The sequence below is a fragment of the Xenopus laevis genome, chromosome 2S, assembly GCF_017654675.1.
Source record: "Xenopus laevis strain J_2021 chromosome 2S, Xenopus_laevis_v10.1, whole genome shotgun sequence".
Taxonomy (NCBI): Eukaryota; Metazoa; Chordata; class Amphibia; order Anura; family Pipidae; genus Xenopus; species Xenopus laevis.
In genome coordinates, this window is record NC_054374.1 from 81,899,220 (window position 1) to 81,923,383 (window position 24,164).

The following is a 24,164-nucleotide window of genomic DNA, read 5'->3' on the forward strand; positions in this document are numbered from 1 at the left end:
CCCCTAATTTGCATATGCCGAATCTTTCACGAAGGATTCGGGGGGTTTGGACGAATCTTTCACGAAGTGGATTCGGTGCATCCCTAGTAAAGGGCGTTTCTATTAAGGTGGCACGGGGGGGGGTGGAGCTGCACATAAAATTCCACTCACCTTGTCCATCTTCTTTGAAGACCAGCTCTCGCTTTTCCGATTCATTCTCATTCTTACCTCGCCTTCTGTTTTTGCCTCCCTTACCTTGAAATAAATAGAAAACCCATTCAATCAGTATGTAAAAGTGCGAGTGGTACAGAAATCCCACTGCACTTAGTGTTCCATGTCTGTGCTATAGTTTTTATGATGCCAAACTAAACCTGACAAGAGGCTACTGCTGTCAAACTGGAGGCTCAAGCTCCATGCAGCCATACATCGTATGGTCCTCAGCCTGCCACAGAAATGCTAAATGCACTACACAGTATACAATTAGAATTGTACCATTGTAAATGTATAGCTTCTATGAATAACAAAAGGAAAGTGTTCCGACATCTGTGAAAGTGGGACACACAGGACAGGTAGCATGTTCCTTCAACTGGCTGAAGTACAAATGAAAAGTACAGTCAGCAGAAGGATAATGTGCCCCCAGCAGACAAAGGGCAATCAATACAGCTACAGGAAGGGATACATTACAACAGATCCACTTTCTTCTGCCTGCATTCAAAACACAGATGGAGCAAAGTGGAGGATCCGCTGTGTGTATACACTAAACTCTCCTTAACCAACATAGCAAGTTAGAATATGCAAAGAGGACTGAAGGCATTGCAGATATCTCCAATTTCAAATATAAAGTAATTAAGCAGTCTAAAATGGGGAAATGTTCCCTGGAGGTTTAAATGAGAACTAAATAAGTAGGTAGAAATGTTGTACATGATATTTTGTGCTTCTGTACAAGCCCAAGGCAGTAAAGATCCATGTCTCCAAAGATGCCCCAGTAGCTCCCCCCGTCTTCTTTTCTGCTGATTCACTGCACATGCTCTGTGCTGCTGTCACTTACTGAGAATAGAGACCCACTCACAATATACAGTACACATAGAATATAAATGTCACAGTATAAGGCTGATTAGTAATTAATATAAATAATTACCACATGGCAGCAAAGAAACCAGTGCAATTAGCATCAGAATTTAATAATCAGCCCTGTAGCATCAGCTTATATTATAGTCAAACTTCATTTTCAGCTTGATAATTAGCGACGACCCCTAAGCTTAGCTTCTCAACAGCTGCTCAGAGCCCACTGAGCATGTGAGTGTCACAGACACTTTCCAAGATGGTGACCCCCTGTGACAAGTTTGAAGTCCTGGATCATTGCTGCTATTGACAAGCTGAAACTTTAGGCTGGTGCAATAAATTCACAATATAAAATATGGCACATTCATCTCAATTTCCAAAAATGTGAAAAATGTATGGCTCAGAGCAGATACTGGTATGGGACCTGTTATCCAGAATGCTTGGGCACTGATGTTTTCCAGGTAACGGATCTTTCCATAATTTGGATCTTCATACCTTAAGTCTACTTGAAAATCATGTAAACTTTAAATAAACCCAATAGACTAGTTTTGCTTCCAATAAGGATTAATTATATCTCAGTTGGGATCAAGTACAAGCTATTGTTTTATTATTACAGAGAAAAGGGAAATTTTTAAAAATTTGGATTATTTCATTATAATGGAGTCTATGGTAGACATAGGACTATTTTCATTCATCCAGGTCATGGTATAACTAATATAGGTAAATCTACAACAACTGGACTGGCTGAGTACTCATTGAAGGCGTTTCACTACTCGTCCGAGCAGCTTCTTCAGTTCAACCCACTGAAGAAGAAGCTGCTCAGATGAGTAGTGAAACGTCTTCAATGAGTACTCAGCCAGTCCAGTTGTTTTAGATTTACCTATACTAGATCTATGGTAGGCAGGCATTACGTAATTTGGAGCGTTCTGGATAACGTGTTTCCGGATAACGGATCCCATACCTGTACAAGGAAGTGGCTAATGCTATTCATTTGATCTTAGTGTGGCATGAAATAAAAAGTGCAGAGAAGCCACATAATTAAGAAAAAGGACTATAAATAAGTGCTATAATTTGCAGTTTATCTGATCAAAGTGGATTGCCAGCTTGCAATAAAAGGGGTTCACCTTTAAGTTACATTTTAGTATGATGTACAGAGTGATATTCTGAGACACTTTGCAATTGGTTCATTTTTTACTGTTTGAAGTTTTGAGTTTAGTTTTTTTATTCAGCTGCACTCCAGATTGCAATTTCAGCAGTCTGGTTGCTAAGGTGCCAATTACCCTAGCAACCACACACTGATTTGAATAAGAGACTGGAATATGAATAGGAGATGCCTGAATAGAAAATGGAGTAATAAAAAGTAGCAATAGATTTATAGCTTTAGAGAGCATTTTTTTTTAGATGGGTCAGTGACCCCCATTTTAAAGCTGGGAAGAGTCAGAAGAAAAAGTCAAATAATTCAAAAACTATAAATAAGAAAAAATTAAGTCGAATTGAAAAGTTGCTTAGAATTGGCCATTCTAAAAGACACACAAAGTTAATGGAAAGGTAAACCACTCCTTTAACTCTTTGGCTATACAGTTTTTGCCTCAAAGCAAAGAAACCAAAATATTGCACCTTCTTTAAAGGGATACTATCATGGGAAACCATGTATTTTTCAGTTAATAGTGCTACTCAAGCAGGCTTCTGCACTGAAATCCAATTCTCTGCCTGAAAGCAGTTGCATCCTGAAAATCCTGAAGTGCTGGCTCTTTCTGAAAGCACATAACCAGGCACAACGACCAGAGATGGCGCCTACACACCAATATTACAACTAAAAAATTACACTTGTTGGGTTAAGAATGACATTTTACAAGGTAGAGTGAATTATTTACAGAGTAAACAGTGTAATTTAGAAATAAAAACTATAAAAATAATGACCGAATCCCTTAAAGGACGCTCATGCAGTGGTTTGCTCAGCAGGCTCATCATGTGCATATGTGCGAGGTCAAATGCACGTACATTGTACATTAATCATATAAAAATCTGTGGCATTGAGAATAGCAGCCACACAATGGGAGCTCCCTCCTCATGCGAACACTCTAGTGCAAGCACGGAGCTTTTATTTTTTTAAAAAACAAACCCACTATTGTTTCCCCTCCCCAAAAGCAGTGCAGACTCAAACCCACACCTCCATTGGAGAAACATTTTTTTTTTTTGGGACAGGTGCGTTTTAACAAGCCATCTTTTGAGCACCCGAGCCACAGCAGATTCAAAGTCGAAACAGTAGCAGGTGATGCAACAGGGTCACTTTTACAGCAGAATGTATTAAAGGGGTAGTTCATATTTAAGTTAACTTTAAGTATGTTATAGAATGGCCAATTCAAACTAACTTTTCAATTGGTCTTCGTTATTATTGTTAAAGGTGAACAACCCCTTTAATCTGAACCACGAATTCAACACTGTCATGTGATTTATTATAAAGTATTATCTTATAATACACAAAAGCCATGAATATCTTGTAAATGATATCCTTATAAACACTGAGTTCTGATGTCATCAGTTATAAACGGTGCATTCTGATGTCATTTCTATCACATGACTCACTGAAACATGTGTATTGTAATAAATAAAGTACCCCAGTTGCAAAATGAGGATATTAGAAGTTCCCTCGGAGTTCCATGACCTGTTTAAAAACACTCGGCCTACGGCCTCGTGCTTTTATATGGTCATGAAACTCCTCGGTAACTTATAATATCCTTATATTTTACAAGAGGGGGTACTTTATTCACTATATGTACACAGTATATGGCGAGTCGGTCAGACAAAAAAAAATGGCAGCCTGTGCAGTGAATCAGCAGAAAACAAGACTGAGATACTAGGAGCCCTGTTAGGGTAAGGTCACACTGTGAGATTCGGGGGGAGATTTAGCCGCCCATTCAGGGAGAGTCAGGGAGACTTATCGCCTCATTTTTGGGGCGACTAATCTCCCTAAACTGCTTCCCCCGTCTTCCGACGGCTACAATAAAAAAAACGAGCAAGGCATGGCACTCACGATACTTCGTTTTTCGAAGTTTCCTCGTGAGGCGAAGCACCGCGAGTGCCAGCGGGAGGCAATTTTTCAATGTAGCAGGCGGAAGGAGTTCGGGAAGATCAGTCGCCACAAAAATGAGCCGATTAGTTGCTTGGCGACTAAATTTCACCGAATCTCAGTGTGACCATAACCTTAAAGGGCTGTGGTCCAATTGGGCAAACACAGAATCCCACAATATAAGCTGGAAGGTTTCTAGCAGAATTCCTTGCCAAGGTTTAGATATCCGTTGAGTTCCAAGCTCATTTAGGTTGTTCTAAACACACAGTTCAAGGGAGCGAAAGGCCACAGGGCCAGTCATTAGAAACAGATTGGGCTCAGCTGAAATGAATTCGAATTCAGTCTTCAAACGTGTGTTAATGGATTGCGCCGCCCAGGTCTACTTAGCACTAGCGCTTATCACTAGTAATAGACAGCAGCGCACTGGATGCTTTTATCCACTGCCAAGCCCTGTCGTATCAGCCAGGCCTATTGGCGCCGGTACGGTCTCTCCCCTACCTTTATTCTTTGGCATAGCGCAGTGTGAGAGCGAGCTCCGCCGGTACGAGTTGGCTAATTCTGTCGCGTAGGAAGCGTTACTCTTCTGATGTCAGCTACCTCAGTGCTTCAAGTCGGTAAAGCGGCAGCCAGAGAGAAAACGCAGTCTGTACAGCCGCGTGCGTAGGGAACCGGTGCGCGATGTATGTGCGTAACACACTGACGCCGGAAGTAACGATGAAACGTCACATAGACGTCACTGCACCTTTAACACGAAGGCTTCTTTTTTTTTCAATTAACTTTATTGGATGCAGGAAATAGATTACGGAAGTAGATGGATTCCGTTCATTTTATATAAGCACCAGCTAATTCCTATCCTAGCTGGCCGTACACAGAGAGATCTGCTTGTTTGGCGATGTCGCCAAAGGAGCGGATCGCTCCATGACATGCCCACTTTGAGGTGGACGATATTGCTCTGATCCAATCGTCGGCCCAACAATCGGATCATAGTGCTGCAGAGACGGGCAGTCGGATCGCAGGACCGCACCTACGAACATATTGGGCCGCAATCCGATGGGATTTTTAAACCTGCCCGATCGACATGTCTTGCAAAAATGTATAACAAAATTACAAGCTAGTGACCCCCTGCTGCCAACCTTGAAAACATAAATCATTTGTTTAATTAGGCTTCTGGTGCATTAAGTTCATGTTTATGTTTAGTATACAAAATACAGCATTTTTTAGCATTATTCTATTTTAGACTTTAGTTCCCCTTTAATGCACCTAGCTATACAGGTGGATCCCAGATTAATGAAAAGGCATCAGGAGAAGATTTTACAGCCTGGTTATGTTCCTTCTGAATCTTTTACTCTTCAATCCTCTGAGGATCCCATACAGTTTGGGACCGCTGAGCTGTCACTTGCCTAATGATTTTGCAGGCGTTCCCAGGGCATCTGCATGTACTGTGGTACTAAAGACCATTTTGTCTGTACCTGCCCAGTAAAATTGGGAAAACTCCTGAGCCTGTATGAGGTTGGGGAGATTAATTTGGGCTGTATATCAGCTCCCTGTAACACTAGTTCTAGGATTTGTGTTCCTGTTACTCTGTCCTGGAATAACACATCTGTTTCTGTTAAGGCTTTCATTGATTCAGGGGCTGCTGGGAATTTTGTTGACGCAACTTTTGCTGGTAAAATGTTTGTCCCTTCCATTCCTCTCCTGTCAATAAATGAAAATCCCCTTGGCAATGGCTTATACAAGAAGATATTTCAGCAGCACTCCGAAGGGCTGGATAAGCTCGAAACATCGCTTAGCTTGAGGCACTAATAAAACTACACTTTTTTCCCCATGATTGGAGTACTACTGAAATATCTTCTTGTATATGAATCAGACCTGGGCAGACAGTCACAGACGGCACGTGACGCTACAAAAAGCGGTGAGAGTAGGGCTCACTCATTGAGACTTCTTACATTGGCCATTAGAATTAATATTCCTTATCAAAGATTCATGAGCTGAACCCCCACATCTCCTTACTGAGGTCCCACTTATCTAAGCAGCATGTAAACTGGTGCTGAACTTGCAGCCAATCACTATCAGGATATAAACATAAAATATGATTGGCTGTAAACTAACTTTTTTATTTCTGGGATCAGAGGTGGCTGGAGCATTGATACACAGGGGCATTAAGGGAAATATTGGCAGAAATGAAGGAAATCACTATTTGAGTGTGACTCTGGCTAGTGCCTGGGAAATTAGCCTTGGTTTTGTGTATATTCTAATAGAAAATATCATTATGGGAGGAATGGGGAAACAGGCAGACTACAGACGACTCAGGATAAATACACAGAAGTACATCCTGGCATTTGGCCGCACAGCTAACTGACAGTTAAATAACGGATTTCTCACTTTCATTTCTGGGATCAGAGGTGAGTGGATGCACACACACACTGGGGGGACAATTTATGGAAAATAATGATATAAATGAAGAAAATCACTACTAAATTGAGTCACTAGGTGGCACCTGGGATATTAGCCTTGGTTTTGTCATTTTAATAGATTATAGGAGAGTTGGGGTTGGGGGAAGGAACAGGGATGCAGGGAGACTACACACCTGTCAGGCTAAATACAGAAAATATAAAATAACATTTGGGATTCCAATTGCTTTATATTTAAAATAAGTGCAAGTTAAGAAATAATAAAAAGTCTGAAACTCTGAAATCTCCAATGTTCCCATATAACAGGGGTCACTGACAGTGTTTGGAGTAACAGTTGGCCACGTTCATGTTTCTCCTCTAATGCTATTAATATTCATATTTCTCTCTGTATCTCACTTTGTATATAACATTTACTTCTTAAAAAAGCTTTTAAGGGAAAGTTAAGAAATTATTATGGGGATAAGTCTGAAATCTGCCATGTTCCCATATAACAGGGGTCACTGACAGTGTTTGGAGTGACAGTTGGCCACTTGCTGTTCAGGTTTCTCCTCTAATGCTATTAATATTCATATTTCTCTCTGTATCTCACTTTGTATATACAATTTACTTATTAAAAAAACTTGTCAGTAAAAGTTAAGCAAATATTAAGGGCAAAAGTCTGAAATCCCCAATGTTCCCATATAACAGGGATCATCAACTGTTTGGAGTGACAGTTGGCCACTTGGTGTTTCTCCTCCAATACTGTTAATATCCATATTTCTCTTTGCTTCTTACTTTGTATATAAAACTGACTTCTTAAAAAGCTTTTAAGGAAAAATTTTGGAGCCACAACTTCCCTTGTCAGACCTGCAGCCTATAGAACAAATCCCAGCATCCCTTGTCAGACCTGCAGCCTATAGAACAAATCCCAGCATCCCTTGTCAGACCTGTAGCCTATAGTACAAATCCCAGCATCCCTTGTCAGACCTGTAGCCTATAGTACAAATCCCAGCATCCCTTGTCAGACCTGCAGAATATAGTACAAATCCCAGCATCCCTTGTCAGACCTGTAGCCTATAGTACAAATCCCAGCATCCCTTGTCAGACCTGTAGGCCTATAGTACAAATCCCAGGCATCCCTTGTCAGACTTGCACCTGTAGTCTTCTAAATGTTACTGACTTCAAATCCCAGCATCCCTTGTCAGACCTGCCAGCTGTAGTCCTTCTAACTGTTACTGACCTACAAATCCCAGCATTCCCTTGTCAGAACCTGTAGCCTATAGTACAAATCCCAGCATCCCTTGTCAGACCTGTAGCCTATAGTACAAATCCCAGCAATCCCTTGTCAGACCTGTAGCCTATAGTAAAATCCCAGCATCCCTTGTCAGACCTGTAGCCTTAATACAAATCCCAGCATCCCTTGTCAGACCTGGCCTAAGTACAATCCAGCATCCCTTGTCAGGACCTGTACCATAGTCCCAATCCCAGCTCCCTTGTTCAGACCTGTAGCATGAGTACAATCCCAGCATCCCTTGTCAGACCTGCAACCTATAGGTACAATATCCCAGCACATGCCCTTGTCAGAACCTGCAGCCTGTAGTCTTCTAACTGTTACTGAACCTACAAATCCCACCTATCCCTTGTCAGACCTGTAGCCTAAGTACAATCCCAGGCATCCCTTGTCAAGACCTGCAGCCTATAGTACAAATCCCAGCATCCCTTGTCAGACCTGTAGCCTCAAATCCAGCATCCCTTGTCAGACCTGTAGCCTATAGTACAAATCCCAGCATCCCTTGTCAGACCTGTAGCCTATAGTACAAATCCAGCATCCCTTGTCAGACCTGTAGCCTATAGTACAAATCCCAGCATCCCTTGTCAGACCTGTGCATAGACCTCCTACTAGACAGGTCAGACCTTGTACAAATCCCAGCATCCCTTGTCAGACCTGTAGCCTATATCCCAGCATCCCTTGTCAGACCTGTAGCCTATAGTACAAATCCCAGCATCCCTTGTCAGACCTGCAGCCTATAGGTTCAAATCCCAGCATCCCTTGTCAGACCTGCAGCCTATAGTACAAATCCCAGCATCCCTTGTCAGACCTGCAGCCTAGAACAAATCCCAGCATCCTTGTCAGACCTGCAGCCTATAGTACAAATCCCAGCATCCCTTGTCAGACCCTTCCTTGTCAGACCTGTAGTACAAATCCCAGCATCCCTTGTCAGACCTGTAGCCTATAGTACAAATCCCAGCATCCTTGTCAGACCTGTAGCCTATAGTACAAATCCCAGCATCCTTGTCAGACCTGCAGCCTGTAGCATCCCTTGTCAGACCTGTAGCCTATAGTACAAATCCCAGCATCCCTTGTCAGACCTGTAGCCTATAGTACAAATCCCAGCATCCCTTGTCAGAAGCATCCCTTGTCAGACCTGTAGCCTATAGTACAAATCCAGCATCCCTTGTCAGACCTGTAGCCCATCCTTGTCAGACCTGCAGCCTATAGTACAAATCCCAGCATCCCTTGTCAGACCTGCAGCCTTCTAACTGTTATACAAATCCCAGCATCCCTTGTCAGACCTGTAGCCTATAGTACAAATCCAGCATCCCTTGTCAGACCTGTAGCCTCCCAGCATCCCTTGTCAGACCTGTAGCCTATAGCCCAGCATCCTTGTCAGACCTGCAGCCTGTAGTCTTCTAAATGTTACTGACCAAATCCCAGCATCCTTGTCAGACCTGTAGCCTATAGTACAAATCCCAGCATCCCTTGTCAGACCTGTAGCCTATAGTACAAATCCCAGCATCCCTTGTCAGACCTGCAGCCTATAGTACAAATCCCAGCATCCCTTGTCAGACCTGCAGCCTGTAGTCTTCTAACTGTTACTGAACAAATCCCAGCATCCCTTGTCAGACCTGTAGCCTATAGTACAAATCCCAGCATCCCTTGTCAGACCTGTAGCCTTTAATACAAATCCCAGCATCCCTTGTCAGACCTGCAGCCTATAGTACAAATCCCAGCATCCCTTGTCAGACCTGTAGCCTATAGTACAAATCCCAGCATCCCTTGTCAGACCTGTAGCCTATAGTACAAATCCCAGCATCCCTTGTCAGACCTGTAGCCTTTAATACAAATCCCAGCATCCCTTGTCAGACCTGCAGCCTATAGTACAACTCCCAGCATCCCTTATCAGACCTGTAGCCTATAGTACAAATCCCAGCATCCCTTGTCAGACCTGCAGCCTGTAGTCTTCTAAATGTTATTGACCTACAAATCCCAGCATCCCTTGTCAGACCTGTAGCCTATAGTACAAATCCCAGCATCCCTTGTCAGACCTGTAGCCTATAGAACAAATCCCAGCATCCCTTGTCAGACCTGTAGCCTATAGTACAAATCCCAGCATCCCTTGTCAGACCTGCAGCCTATAGTACAAATCCCAGCATCCCTTGTCAGACCTGCAGCCTGTAGTCTTCTAACTGTTACTGACCTACAAATCCCAGCATCCCTTGTCAGACCTGTAGCCTATAGTACAAATCCCAGCATCCCTTGTCAGACCTGTAGCCTTTAATACAAATCCCAGCATCCCTTGTCAGACCTGCAGCCTATAGTACAAATCCCAGCATCCCTTGTCAGACCTGTAGCCTATAGTACAAATCCCAGCATCCCTTGTCAGACCTGTAGCCTATAGTACAAATCCCAGCATCACTTGTCAGACCTGTAGCCTTTAATACAAATCCCAGCATCCCTTGTCAGACCTGCAGCCTATAGTACAAATCCCCAGCATCCCTTGTCAAGACCTGTAGCCCTATAGTACAAATCCCAGCATCCCTTGTCAGACCTGCAGCCTGTAGTCTTCTAAATGTTATTGACCTACAAATCCCAGCATCCCTTGTCAGACCTGTAGCCTATAGTACAAATCCCCAGCATCCCTTGTCAGACCTGTAGCCTATAGAACAAATCCCAGCATCCTTGTCAGACCTGTAGCCTAATAGTACAAATCCCAGCATCCCTTGTCCAGACCTGTAGCCTATAGTACAAATCCAGCATCCCCTTGTCAGCTTACCTTAATACAAATGCCCCGCATCCTTGTCCTGGTCTATAGTACAAATCCCAGCATCCCTTGTCAGCCTATAGTACAAATCCAGCATCCTTGTCATGTAGAACAAATCCCAGCATCCCTTGTCAGACCTGTAGCCTATAGTACAAATCCCAGCATCCCTTGTCAGACCTGTAGCCTATAGTACAAATCCCAGCATCCCTTGTCAGACCTGTAGCCTATAGTACAAATCCCAGCATCCCTTGTCAGACCTGTAGCCTATAGTACAAATCTCCAGCATCCCTTGTCAGACCTGTAGCCTATAGTACAAATCCCAGCATCCCTTGTCAGACCTGTAGCCTATAGTACAAATCCCAGCATCCCTTGTCAGACCTGTAGCCTATAGTACAAATCCCAGCATCCCTTGTCAGACCTGTAGCCTATAGTACAAATCCCAGCATCCTTGTCAGACCTGTAGCCTATAGTACAAATCCCAGCATCCTTGTCAGACCTGTAGCCTGCATCCCTTGTCAGACCTGCAGCCTATAGTACAAATCCCAGCATCCCTTGTCAGACCTGCAGCCTGTAGTCTTTCTAACTGGTTACTGACCCTACAAATCCCAGCATCCCTTGTCAGACCTGTAGCCTCATAGTACAAATCCCAGCATCCCTTGTCAGACCTGTAGCCTATAGTACAAATCCCAGCATCCCTTGTCAGACCTGCAGCCTATAGTACAAATCCCAGCATCCCTTGTCAGAACCTGTAGCCTATAGGTACAAATCCCAGCATCCCTTGTCAGACCTGTAGCCTATAGTACAAATCCCAGCATCCCTTGTCAGACCTGTAGCCTTTAATACAAATCCCAGCATCCCTTGTCAGACCTGCAGCCTATAGTACAAATCCCAGCATCCCTTGTCAGACCTGTAGCCTATAGTACAAATCCCAGCATCCCTTGTCAGACCTGTAGCCTATAGTACAAATCCCAGCATCCCTTGTCAGACCTGCAGCCTGTAGTCTTCTAAATGTTTATTGACCTACAAATCCCAGCATCCCTTGTCAGACCTGTAGCCTATAGTACAAATCCCAGCATCCCTTGTCAGACCTGTAGCCTATAGAACAAATCCCAGCATCCCTTGTCAGACCTGTAGCCTATAGTACAAATCCCAGCATCCCTTGTCAGACCTGCAGCCTGTAGTCTTCTAAATGTTACTGACCTACAAATCCCAGCATCCCTTGTCAGACCTGTAGCCTAGTACCCAGCATCCCTTGTCAGACCTGTAGCCTATAGTACAAATCCCAGCATCCCTTGTCAGACCTGCAGTGCATGTCAGACCTGCAGCCTAGTCCTACAAATCCAGCATCCCTTGTCAGACCTGTAGCCTATACAAATCCCAGCATCCCTTGTCAGACCTGTAGCCTCATCCCTTGTCAGACCTGCAGCCTACAAATCCTTCAAATCCCAGCATCCTTGTCAGACCTGTAGCCTATAGTACAAATCCCAGCATCCCATCCTCAGATCCAGACCTTATAGTACAAATCCCAGCATCCCTTGTCAGACCTGTAACAAATCCCAGCATCCCTTGTCAGACCTGCAGCCTAATACAAATCCAGCATCCCTTGTCAGACCTGTAGCCTATAGTACAAATCCCAGCATCCCTTGTCAGACCCGCAGCCTATAGTACAAATCCCAGCATCCCTTGTCAGACCTGTAGCCTATAGTACAAATCCCAGCATTCCTTGTCAGACCTGCAGCCTGTACTAGTCCTTTTACTGTGATATCATGATGTTGAGAGGCTGCATTACAGCAGGGACTGGGCCTCATGTTATAATAGAGGGAAGAATGGGACGGTGCCAATACAGGGAAATGCTGCAACCTGTTTAATTTCATTTAATTTAAAGGGAACTTTGCTATAATGCTGTTGATGCAAAAGGAAAGCTGATGCTGAATTTAGTTTTTTGCCAATGGATATCAGATGTCAGAATTTATGGTCAGAATAAAAATAAAAATAAACAGATAAACAATATATTTAAGTTTAGGGTTTGTTTTTGGTACAGAATTGGGAGAATTGGTTAAGGGTGTGAATACTTATATAAGGTAGTGAATCCTGATATGTATAGTCTGGTGCATGTGAGCTCACAATCTCTTCTTTCTTTCTGTGTCCCCACACAGTGAAATTTCCGAGCGACGAAGCGTTTTCATAGCGTTTTCGAAGCGATTTGCAGAGTGATTTTCCGAGTGATTTCACAGCGATTGTTTTATAGAGATATTCAGCGATATTCCATCTGATTTTTGGCGTTTGGAAAAAAACATCTTCCTTTGACGTCAGCTGAAATCTTCTTCATAACCCAACAGCTCTTTTAAGAGCTAAAAGACGTGGACGCAATGCCTTTCTGCGCCCCCTGGAGGAAGGTAAGTCAACTGCTACTGTTTTAGCTGAATTTAGGGTTTTGCTGTATAGAGAACAGATACAGATAAAGTATAGAAAGTAATAGAATCTTTCTCTTCTCCTTCAGCCACAGGCCGAATCCAGTACCCTCTCCGAGATTTATAAGGTGAGTAGAAAGGAGGGTAAAACACTTGCCGCTACTGCCGGAAGTGAGACATGTTTTGTACCCTGGGGAATATTATGTTATCAATGAAATCCTTCTTTTTCTATTTTATTTTCCAGCCTCCTGATGGTCGGCTGACCAAGGATGTGCTTCTTGGAGTGGGCGGCACTGGAGATGTCTACAAGGTAAGTTACCAACCAATTCCTAGAGAGTAGGGGAACTGAACAAGATTGTGATCACTACACACAATCACACAATGATTTAGGCAGACATATCAAGCTTCTGGTTTGGGGGCTGCATTAGACCCTCTCTTTCCTACTTGTATATAAGTCAACCTTTCTGTCTGTATTACAGGGACGACACCATCGTAGAGGCGTGGTAGCGGTGAAGATCGCCAACATCAGCCGAGTACTGTATCTTTATTATTCCAATCACTATATATGAATCCTATTTGTGTAGTTGCCTATGTGAGCTAAAGGGATTTCTCCACTCCAGGATGAAGAGTCAGTCTGCAGGGAGCTGAAGTTTCTCCAGCAGTTCGGAGGCCACAAGAACATCGCCTCTTACTATGGAGCTTACTACAGGGCTCCACTCACGGAGTGCTCATCGGAGCTCTTGGAAGTAAGAAATGATTTACTGTATCGTGTTCATTCCTCTCAATCTCCACTGGAAGTGATAGAATGCATGACCTTAAATAATTTCTATATATTGCAGATTGTTCTTGAATACTGTGGTGGAGGCTCTCTCAACAACCTCATCAGCAAGACCAATGGCCAATCCCTGAAGGAGACCTGGATTGGCTATGTCTGTAAGGAGGTTTTAAAGGTAAGGCCAGATTTACTTTTCTTTAATTGTATAAATTATATATCCAATCTCTTTGTTGGGAATGTTTAGTCTTGTGTCTGTTATGGTCTTATAACCTACATCTCAATCTCCCCAGGGGCTGCACCACATCCACAAGAACCGGGCCGTTCATAGAGACATCAAGAGCCTGAACATCATGCTCACAGAGACGGCCGAAGTCAAGATCAGTGAGTAAAACTTACACTTATAAGAGTAATGGATGGTGGGGAGCTTCTGTGAATATGGAGTCAGGGGGTTTCATAATTCGGGTTTCTATCTTATTGTGGTTAAACAAGTTATTTTCCATTAATAGATTCTATCTGTCATTTCAGTCGACTTTGGAAACAGCTGGGACCTGGACCCGCAGACTGGATTGTGCCACGAAGCAGACGGGACTGCACATTGGATGGCACCAGAGGCCATAAGAAGAAGGGCCAGCGCCTGGCGTACGACACCAAAGTATGTTGTACTTATAATACTTGTAACAACACGGAGCATCTACTTATCAGTGTTAATGGAACATGGAAGCTGTTATTTTCTCATGGAGAGAAAAGAGTTTTTCCTGAAATGTTGGGTTTCTTAACTTTTTGCACAATGTGTCTGCTTTAATATATTTGCTCATTTGCATTGTGACCCTGGTGTTATGTACAGTAACTGCTATTGTTTGTAATGGAGATGTATTGCTGTATACACGTTTATATATAATAAAGCATTTTTTTCCTTTTACATATACCATGGTGTGTTCATTTACTAAGGGGTGCATTGGGCTATTTTAGAAGTTGTATTCTGTTCTGTTTTGGCCGTAATTGAACTAAGGAGAATGGCGTGTACTTTTGCACCCATAATAATATATGTTTCTAAAAGAGAATTGTATAAGTGTAGCCTTTTTACTTAGGTTTTATTAAACACCCACTAACCCAATTCTCTCCTTCTAATGCTCTTTGGTGTGTCTTTTGCAGTGTGACATCTGGTCGCTGGGATAACCGCCATCGAAATGGCCGAGGGAAAACCACGTAAGTGAATCACAACAATTGTGGCTACTTTATTTTATACATTGAGCAGTAGAGGTTCCATATCAGAATGGGAGGAATTTGGGGTGATTTGCCATTTCCAGCAAAAAAGAACTATAGATACTATAGAGTCTATAGATTAAATAAATAACTTCTAGCAGGCCTGGACTGGGAGTCAACATAGGACCTGCCATTCCAAGTACACAGAGGCCCAAACAGCCCCTACCAGCCCACTATATGGTAACTTTCTATGGAACCATACAGCAGCCCCTCTGGCATTTGCCAGAACCACAGATTGCCAGTCCGGGCCTGACTTCTAGACATGTTTGATGGGCCTGATATATATGTTTTTCACTTTTAGCGTACTCAGATCAATACCCGGTGGAGCACCTGATAAGAGAAGCCCAACCACCGAAGCTTCAATCAAGTAGATGGTGAGTCGGTCCCAGCTCATGTCACTGTACATTGTACCTGTACTTGCAGACATGGAACTCCCCACATTTTCTTATTAACACTTGGGATATTTGGCAACTCCTATATCCACTTAGCTGCTTCCACAGTCTGCCCTCACCATGCCCCTTATCTGTACAAATTTGGGATAATGGGGAGATTTCAGTCTCATCTCAGGGGGGATGTGTAGTATTTTGTTTAAATACCTCCTAAATATAAATAGAGGTTTTTCTACTGCAGACTTTAAATGTGGCCCATGAGATGCAGGCAGGCAGGGATATGTGTGTTTTCAGGGAAATATAGGTGGATGCAGATATGATATATTTTATGTATATAATCACAGGGGCATAACAGTAAAACTATGGGCCCCACTTCTGTGAGATTACAGGCCATGTGCACTATGGTGCAGTCAGGAGAGGGTATGGGAAAATCACAGGACCTTACCTTGTCCCTCATAGCCTTATAGACATCTAGATTTGCCACTGATATCCTTTGTTATACCCTTGTTGACCAGTTCTGGGATAGTGGTGGGGAATCTTGGGTTGGGGAACACTTGTATGTATGTATGTATGTATAACTTTATTTGTAAAGCGCTAAGGAGCCGCAGTGCTGTACAGTGCGAAAAAAAAATAAACAATAGATAGATATATAGATAGATAGACAGACAGAGTAATAGAGGACCATATAGATAGACGATAGATAGATAGAGTGATAGATAGATAGATAGATAGATAGATAGATAGATAGATAGATAGATAGATAGATAGATAGAGGGGATAGACAGATAGATAAATAGACTGACAGATACATAGATGATAGATAGATAGAGAGATCAATAGATAAATAGATAGATAGACAATAGATAGATAGATAGATAATAGATAGATAGATAGATAGATAGAGGGATAGATAATAGATAGATGATAGATATATAATTAGATAGAGGGATAGGTATACTGTAGATAGATAGATGATAGATAGAGGGATAGGTATACTGTAGATAGATAGATGATAGATAGATAGATATACTGCAAAATATATGTATACTCTGGGGTATAGCTAATGGTTACTGGGTAAAAGCTTCTGGAATCTGGAAATAATGATCTGGGGATTTTTTTTGCTAGCTAAAATCTCTTTTTTTCCAGGTCCCAACGTTTTGTGTCCTTCTTGGAGTACTGCCTGAAGAAAGATCCTTCAGAGAGAGGGAGTGCTGAAGAACTCCTGCAGCACCCATTCATCATCCAACTGCCACCTAAGAAGATCGTCAGGGCTGAGATTGAAGAACATCTCCTGACTCTGCAGAATCTGCCGGCCAAGAAAGGTGAGGGAATCCATTATATTTGATACGACTGCACCATCACACAGTGTAACTCAACAGCTGCAAGAGTTGGTTTTATTATAATGGCACTGGGAATAATAAACATATTTTAAGGGGTACTTTAGCTTAATATTATATTTTAGTATAATGGTGACAATGGCGTTCCAAGACAATTTGGTCTTCGGTCTTTATTTTTTTGTTTATAAATCATATACAAGCTCTAATTAGTATTCATGACTCACAAATATGATTTTTCCCTATCCAGCTCTCTGGACCCTGAAACAGCTGCAGCGTGCTTGTGACTTCTGCACACAGACATCGGCAGAACAAGAAGCAGCTCTGCAAATGGCCCTGGAGGGCTTCTCCTGTTATTAATCTTGTGGCCCATAACATCAACAGCCCAGAATGAGTTTCCTGAATCACAGCCGAGGAAAAAGAAACATCCGCAGGGTAAGGTCCCCATTCAGTATCCCCGTACAATGGTTCTCAGCTGGTAGACAAAGAGCAATTTGATCCCCTGCTGCCTGGTGTGTGTCTACATTGGTAGGACCCAAATCCTCACTGTGCACAAGAGGTGGGTTTCGGCTACAAGATGCTCAAGTTTAGATTTCTTGGTCACAATCCTCCCCATGTGTGAAGCAAATAAACACACGGGGCAGTAGGGGCTGAATCAAGGTTTTCTGTGCTGATGGACATTAGCCTCACTGCAGCAGCCACACAATAACACAACAGGGTAGAATGCGATTGAGAAGGCTCAGGCATTATTTCCTATTCCCATAGCCAGTGCATTTATTTCTAAAAGGAGCATCAGCCTGGGAGAAAAACTCCCTAACATGTTGGAACCCCTAATGAATAAGGCGTGTGCATAAATGCCTCTGAATCAGAATTAATTATGATCTATTACTGACTGATATTTTTTTCTCATACAGATCCAGTGGTGCCTGCAGCTCCACCAGCAACATCTCCTTTCAAGCTGATGCAGTTCAGCAAGTGGTAACTTCAAGATTCCTGCAACTACACCAGCAGTGACTTTATCTCCTTCTGTAGGTCCATGATCATATTCTTTCAAGACTACCACATCTCCACCAGTGGTGTCTTTGCTTTAGTTTACAACACTCCACCCACACACATCACCACCTCATTAGTTCCATCCATCTTGCCTTAAGCATCTACATTTCACATAACCATATCTCCAACATTCATATTGACCTCTACAGCTCCACTAGCAGCATTCACATTTTCAAACACCATAGCTCCGCTATTAGGACCTTAGTTTTCTTTAGTATTCAATTACCACATCTCCACCCAAGGACTTTTCATTATATTTTAGCTCCACCACCAGCCCTTATCCCATATTTTACCTCTACCCGCAACCTCTGTCCTTGTGCTAACACACCTCCACCAATATCTTCTTTTATTTACATATCATCAAGAGTTTCTCCTCTTTAAAATATATTCTAATCCTTGCCCTTCTTCCTGCACGCCATTGGTTCTTCCATTCCACCAATACCAAGACATTTAGTCACCACCACACAGCACACACTAAAATTATGCCCCCTACACAGAGGCTTCTCTTCCCCACTTTTTCTTTTGCCTCCCCCTCTGCAATCTCCTAACACCAATTCCTCAGTGGTTTCTCCTGTTCAAATTCTTTCCTTTCTAAATTGTTTTCTTTCAAGCCTTCTACTCAACAACCACTCACATTTCCTACTCTACACCCTGACATAAACTCTTAGTACTGATACTGACATAAACTCTTAGTACAAGTTGATCCAGGGACTTTTCCGATTGCCCTTTGGGAGTCAGGAAGGAATTTTTCCCCCTCTGAGGAAAATTGGCTCTGGCTTCAGATGGGGTTTTTGCCTTCCTCTGGATCAACTACTAAATAGAAAGATCCCTTTTACACTAAAACTTGAACCTACTGAATGTGATTCCTTCCCAACTTAAATTAGTATGAATTAATCTAAAATGCATAAATATAACATCCAATTTATAAATAAATATGTTAATACACATTTCATTGGTGTTCTTGCATTTTTATAGTTCTATAGTATTGCCAGGGAACATTACAGAGGAGGGAGACCTCTAGTGCAAGGGAAAAGGGTCACTGAAAAATGAAGCAGGAATCAAGAGGCAAGGGTGGGAGAAATTGGTGAAAGGAGATGCTAAGGATGAAGAAATATAAGAAGGGGATAAGCCGTGTCTGGACCCAGTCCTACTGAGCTGCACTGTTGTCAGAGGTTTGGTCAATCAATCCCATACAAATGATATATAGTGTATATAAACATATCACTGGGATTAGTACATTATGAGACTGGGTTCAGAAGGTGCTGACTTATTAATATGTTATTTTGGGCCTAGCAGGGACTTGGATATACATGTCACTGCCATTAGTATATTTTTAGCCAAGGAGAAACTGACTCATTGAGTCTAGAAAGAGCTGACCCATAAACATGCCACTGTCATTAGATGACATTTGTCCCATGATAAAGTTGCCTTTGGTATTATTTGGGCAGAGGACGGGCAGGTCTGTGTGATGTTTCATTGGGCATCAGTCCATCTGGTGATTGGTCTACTGATAACAGGTGGGATATTAATGGCCACTGGAAATTCAAGAAGCCCTGGGCCAAAGTAAGACATATGTAATTTACTCTATATTTTGAGTCATAGTGAATATTTTACCATAGTACCCTGATCCCCAGAGGTTCACTGCACATATCACTCCCTTTGGGAAAATGGGAAGAGGAGGTTCCATCCAATGTCACCAGGAAGGTTTGTTCTGCTGAATTGGGGGGATGTAACTTTACCAATGACACGGCTGAGAGGCAGTACAGCCTGCCCTGATATTAATTCATGCAGTTTATGTTTAGTCCTAGATTTATTTGCCCTTTAAGAGACAGGGTGGGGGAGTAGACAGAGCAAGGGTTAAGTTTATGAAAGGGTACAGCCGTATCAAGCTTCTCAGTTCTGTTGGGCCCAGGCACAATACATGTTGATCCTGCTGCCTCCCTGCTGCATGGTGTTGCCCCCATGCTTTAGAATGAAGTAGTAGAATACCCATGCCCACTGACATACATGAGTAGGGGAAATAGGAGACGCTGCTCGTGGGAGTAGCTGCCACCAACAGGTTTTCACAGTCCATTGCACTGATTTAGGCTGAGTGCCAGCACAGTCCAGTCAGCTCGGAAGAGACATTATACTGGGCTTGTGCTGTGCCAGGGACATTATCATACATGGGCCCTCAGAAGGTCCTGCCTGACCAATATCTAGGGTTGTCACCATTTTGGAAGAAAAAATCTGGCTGTACAGAAAGGGGAGGGACAATGAGGGGGTGGTTCGGGAGGGAATTATATATTTATGAGCAAATACATTGCTGGTTTAATTGTGTAACACTGGTCCCAGTCTTGGCTGCTATATTACTAGTTAGACTGGTGATATGCCAACCCCATTCATATCTGATTGAAACTCAGTCATATGTATCTGGGCAGGTTTGAAATGGACCCTTGACTGAAGAAGCCACTGATCAGCTCCCTGCTCTTGTACAGTCCATTGGCCACACTAGTCCACCTCTCAAAGAATGAGCCAGGGAGCATATTTTGGGTATCAGATCTAAGCAGGAAAAAGAATCAAACAGCAAATCCAAACACAGGGTATAGATCTATATATTCAGTAGGACATGTGGCAGGGGGTTGGGATCTGATAATAAAACATCCCACAAATGGACACACATATAAACATCATACAAAATAGCTTATTTTTATTTATTTTTGTACAAAACAGAAAACTAATGACATTATTATGAATTCTACGCTGAATTATAAACACGGGGGCCTGGTTTCCATCTGTGCCCGTAGCGGCTTCTGCACTAACTTTTTGTATTCATCGGTGGCTTTCTTCAGCTTCTCAAAATATTCATCCAACTTCCCCTGGAGTTTGCCCAGAATCTGCAGAAATGAAAGAGAGAGAACGGTTTAGTATCAGTCGATAAAACCCTTTTACTCACACCCGTGTGCAGAATAAATACCTAGATAAATGTTCTATTAGAGGCAATTCATTGTGTCTGGTGCAAATGGATATAAGAGGGATGACTCTACAGTGGATCAGTGATTGGAACAACTGGGGGCCCCAACAACTTGGCACTACCCAGTGACTTTACATTTTCTCCTCTTTAAAGAAAAGTTGAATATAAAAATGCTAGAGCTGTTTAAAGCCTGAACAGAAGTGATTAACAGAATTGGATTAACAGAAAATATGCAATATGCATCATAACAAAATTAGACAGGTGCATACATTTGGGCACCCTAACAGAGATATTACATCAATACTTAGTTGAGCTCCTTTTGAAAATGTAACAACCTCTAGACGCCTCCTATAGCCTTTGATGAGTGTCTGGATTCTGGATGAATTTTTGACCATTTGTCCATACAAAATCTCTCCAGTTCAGTTCAATTTGATGGCTGCCCAGCATGGACAGTCTGCTTCAAAATCCATAGATTTTCCATGATATTCAAGTTGGGGAACAGTGATGACCATTCCAGAATATTGTACTTCTCGCTCTGCATAAATGTCTTTGTAGATTTCTGTGTGTTTAGGGTCATTGTCTTGTTGGAATATCCAACCCCTGCGTAACTTCAACTTTGTGACTGATGCAAATTAGCATTCGGATTCGGTTCGGCCGGGCAGACAGATTCGGCCAAATCCGAATCCTGATAAAAAAGGCCGAATGCTGGATTCGGTGCATCCCTACTTGGAATGCTGTGTTTTTCTTCCACCATGCAAAGGGCTTTCTGTTATGACCAAATAACAAATTGTTTGTCTCATCAGTCCAAAGCAAGTCTAAAATGACTTGTCTAAATGAGCTTTTGCATACAACGAGTGACTCCGTGACGTGAGAGCAGAAAGGGCTTCTTTCTCATCACCCTGCCATACAGATGTTATTTGTGCAAATTGCGCTGAATTGTATAATGATGTACAGATACACCATCTGCAGCAAGATGTTCTTGCAGGTTTTTGGAGGTGATCTTTGGGTTGTCTGTAACCATTCTCACAATCCTCTGCATATGCCACTCCTGTATTTTTCTTGGCCTGCCAGACCTGGGTTTTACAGCAACTGTGCCTGTGGCCTTTCATTTTCTGATTACATTCCTTACAGTTGAAACTGACAGTTTAAACCTCTGAGGTTTTTGTAGCCTTCCCCTAAACAATGATACTGAACAATCTTTGTTTTCAGATCTTTTGAGAGTTACTTGAGGATCCCATGCTGTCACTCTTCAGAGGAGAGTCAAATAGAAGCACAACTTGCAAATGGCCACCTTAAATACCTTTTCCCATGGACACACCTGCCTATGAAGTTCAAGGCTTAACGAGCTAATCCAACCAAGTTGGTGTTGCCAGTAGTCAGTATTGAGCAGGTACATGCATTCAAATTAGCAAAATAACAAGTATACCCAAATTTTTGCCCAGCCAGTTTTTCATATTTGATTTAATCTCATACAACTGAATACTGCTTCACTAAAAATCTTTGTTCAGAAAACACCCCAGTACTGGGAAAGGAAAGACATACCACTGTTATCTTTTTTGCTAAAAGTGGAGTAAATTATTATGCAGGCGGAGAGGGGTTCCCAAACTTTTTCATATGACTGTAAATCTGGGGCACTACAGAGATGATATATAATAGTGTGGAAATTCAACTTCAGATGGTAACAGAGTTCAAAATTAAATTGCTGAGGTTTTTCTCCAGGAGGTGGAGGTGGTAGATGCATTCTCCCTAATTTGGGCAGAGCCGGCCAAGCCGGCCGGGTTTCCTAGGGTGCCAGCCACCTCAAACCCTTCCTTGTGCGCCTGCTCCTTCACTCGCTGATGTCACGTGTGTACACACTCTTTTGCACGCTGATTTTAGAAGGGGGCACCAGAGAACACACATTGTGTGCGGAAGAGGGCCTGGACTAGTGGTAAGTGGAAGGTTGAGGTATGTGACGGCACCCCCTTCACCTTTGCATCCTAGGCACATTCCTCTTCTGCCTACACCTTGGGAAATCTATTTACATATATTTTTCCTCCATTTCCCAGAATTATGAAAGTTGTACATAAGACCTGTTCAACCAGGATGAAAGTCATTGCTGTTCTGCCCAGCTGTCCCAGGAGGCCTTGGTATCCACTTTTGAGATCAGCTGTGTGACCCTTAATTCTTCTGCAATGTATTGATGATCTTCTTCAGAACAAATATTTACATATGAACCCCCAGTGGCTTAGAAGCTGAAAGGAGAGTCCTAAGGAATATTTGCTACTCTGACTTTTTGACCTGAAGACCTTCTTTCTTGTGGATCTCACTTCAAGCTTTATCTATTGCGCCTCCTCATACTACGTTTCATAAAAGTAAAGTCATCCTCAGACCAGTCATAAAAACAGTGTTTATGTCTGTCTTGTGATGTAAAACGGGCGTGTTTTTTGACACTGGCAACCTAAATGATGAAATTCATGGACACACTTACTGGAGCCCTAAATGTCACATGCATAGGGGCACTTCCACTTCCCAGAAGCCCCTGCTGTACATTTAAGATGTACAGCTAGTGGCAGAACTGATTGCCACACAGCATACTAATTCTGTAGGCGCCCGGTATTCATGTCTGTTCCCCTTTTTGTAAATAGTTAAATGAGTGCGCTTATTTCCCTGTGGTTAGGGGAGGTAAGTGGAACCCTTCCCCTGGGTATACGGAAATCATCTTAGGACATCCTCCATCACGTTACTCAGCCTTCACGTCTCAGCTTTTCTACTTTAACAATCTCCTTCCTCAGTCTTGACCCCCCATTCTTCAGCCTTGCACCCTTATTCCTCAGTGCTCGTCTTTCCTATACTTTTATTATATCAAAGGTCGATGAAACACAGAAAGTAATCGCCAGAACTCAGTCTAACCCACTCTGTGGCGCTGACCAGCTGCAATGTGCCAGCGCTCAGTCCAACCCACAATCTGGAGTTGAGCAGCTGCTATAAACAATAAAATCCAATATTTATACACAAAGATAAAGAGAAAAGTTGTCAGCGCATGGTTTGCCTATTACAAAAAATGAGATGTAAGTACCACAATTTGGCCAAAATATGTAAACTCACGTGCCACGACAAGGCCCCTCATTATACATTTGTAGTAGTATGTGGTGCATTTAAAATCAAGTCCCCCAGCAATGAGTGACTGAGTAGTGAGACCAAACAGTGCGCAAACCCTGCGCTGGCAATTTTTCTCTTTATCAAAGGTAGATGCATGGATATATTAAAGTGGATGTGGACGAACTAGTGGGAGATCACAGGTGCAACGACAGAGGGTGGAGTGATGAGGGGCCAGCACGGAGGTGCGAGATGGGATTATTAGATTAAATTAGATAAATCTGCCCCTTTATGTTCACCCCTTCTAAGTGGGAATTTAGAACTCAATAAAACGCACTCACTTTCTATTCATTCCTATGGGATT

General features: G+C 42.6%; 1 protein-coding gene across 1 annotated transcript; it reads left to right on the forward strand.

Annotated features, from left to right (window-relative positions):
* The first annotated feature begins 14,905 nt into the window (after positions 1-14,905).
* LOC121400615 (serine/threonine-protein kinase 3-like) lies at positions 14,906-18,716 on the forward strand. The gene is made up of 5 exons (XM_041584041.1): positions 14,906-14,936; positions 15,295-15,367; positions 16,529-16,704; positions 16,967-17,151; positions 17,631-18,716. The coding sequence occupies exons 1-4, from the start codon at positions 14,918-14,920 to the stop codon at positions 17,074-17,076; spliced, it is 378 nt and encodes a 125-aa protein (XP_041439975.1). The 5' UTR covers positions 14,906-14,917; the 3' UTR covers positions 17,077-17,151; positions 17,631-18,716.
* Positions 18,717-24,164: the final 5,448 nt, after the last annotated feature.

Bases quoted from the DNA above. Each gene is read 5' to 3' on its own strand.
- LOC121400615 (XM_041584041.1), top strand. The intron at 15,368-16,528 runs GTGAGTCGGTCC...CTTTTTTTCCAG, and splicing joins AAGCTTCAATCAAGTAGATG to GTCCCAACGTTTTGTGTCCT. The intron at 16,705-16,966 runs GTGAGGGAATCC...TTCCCTATCCAG, and splicing joins GAATCTGCCGGCCAAGAAAG to CTCTCTGGACCCTGAAACAG.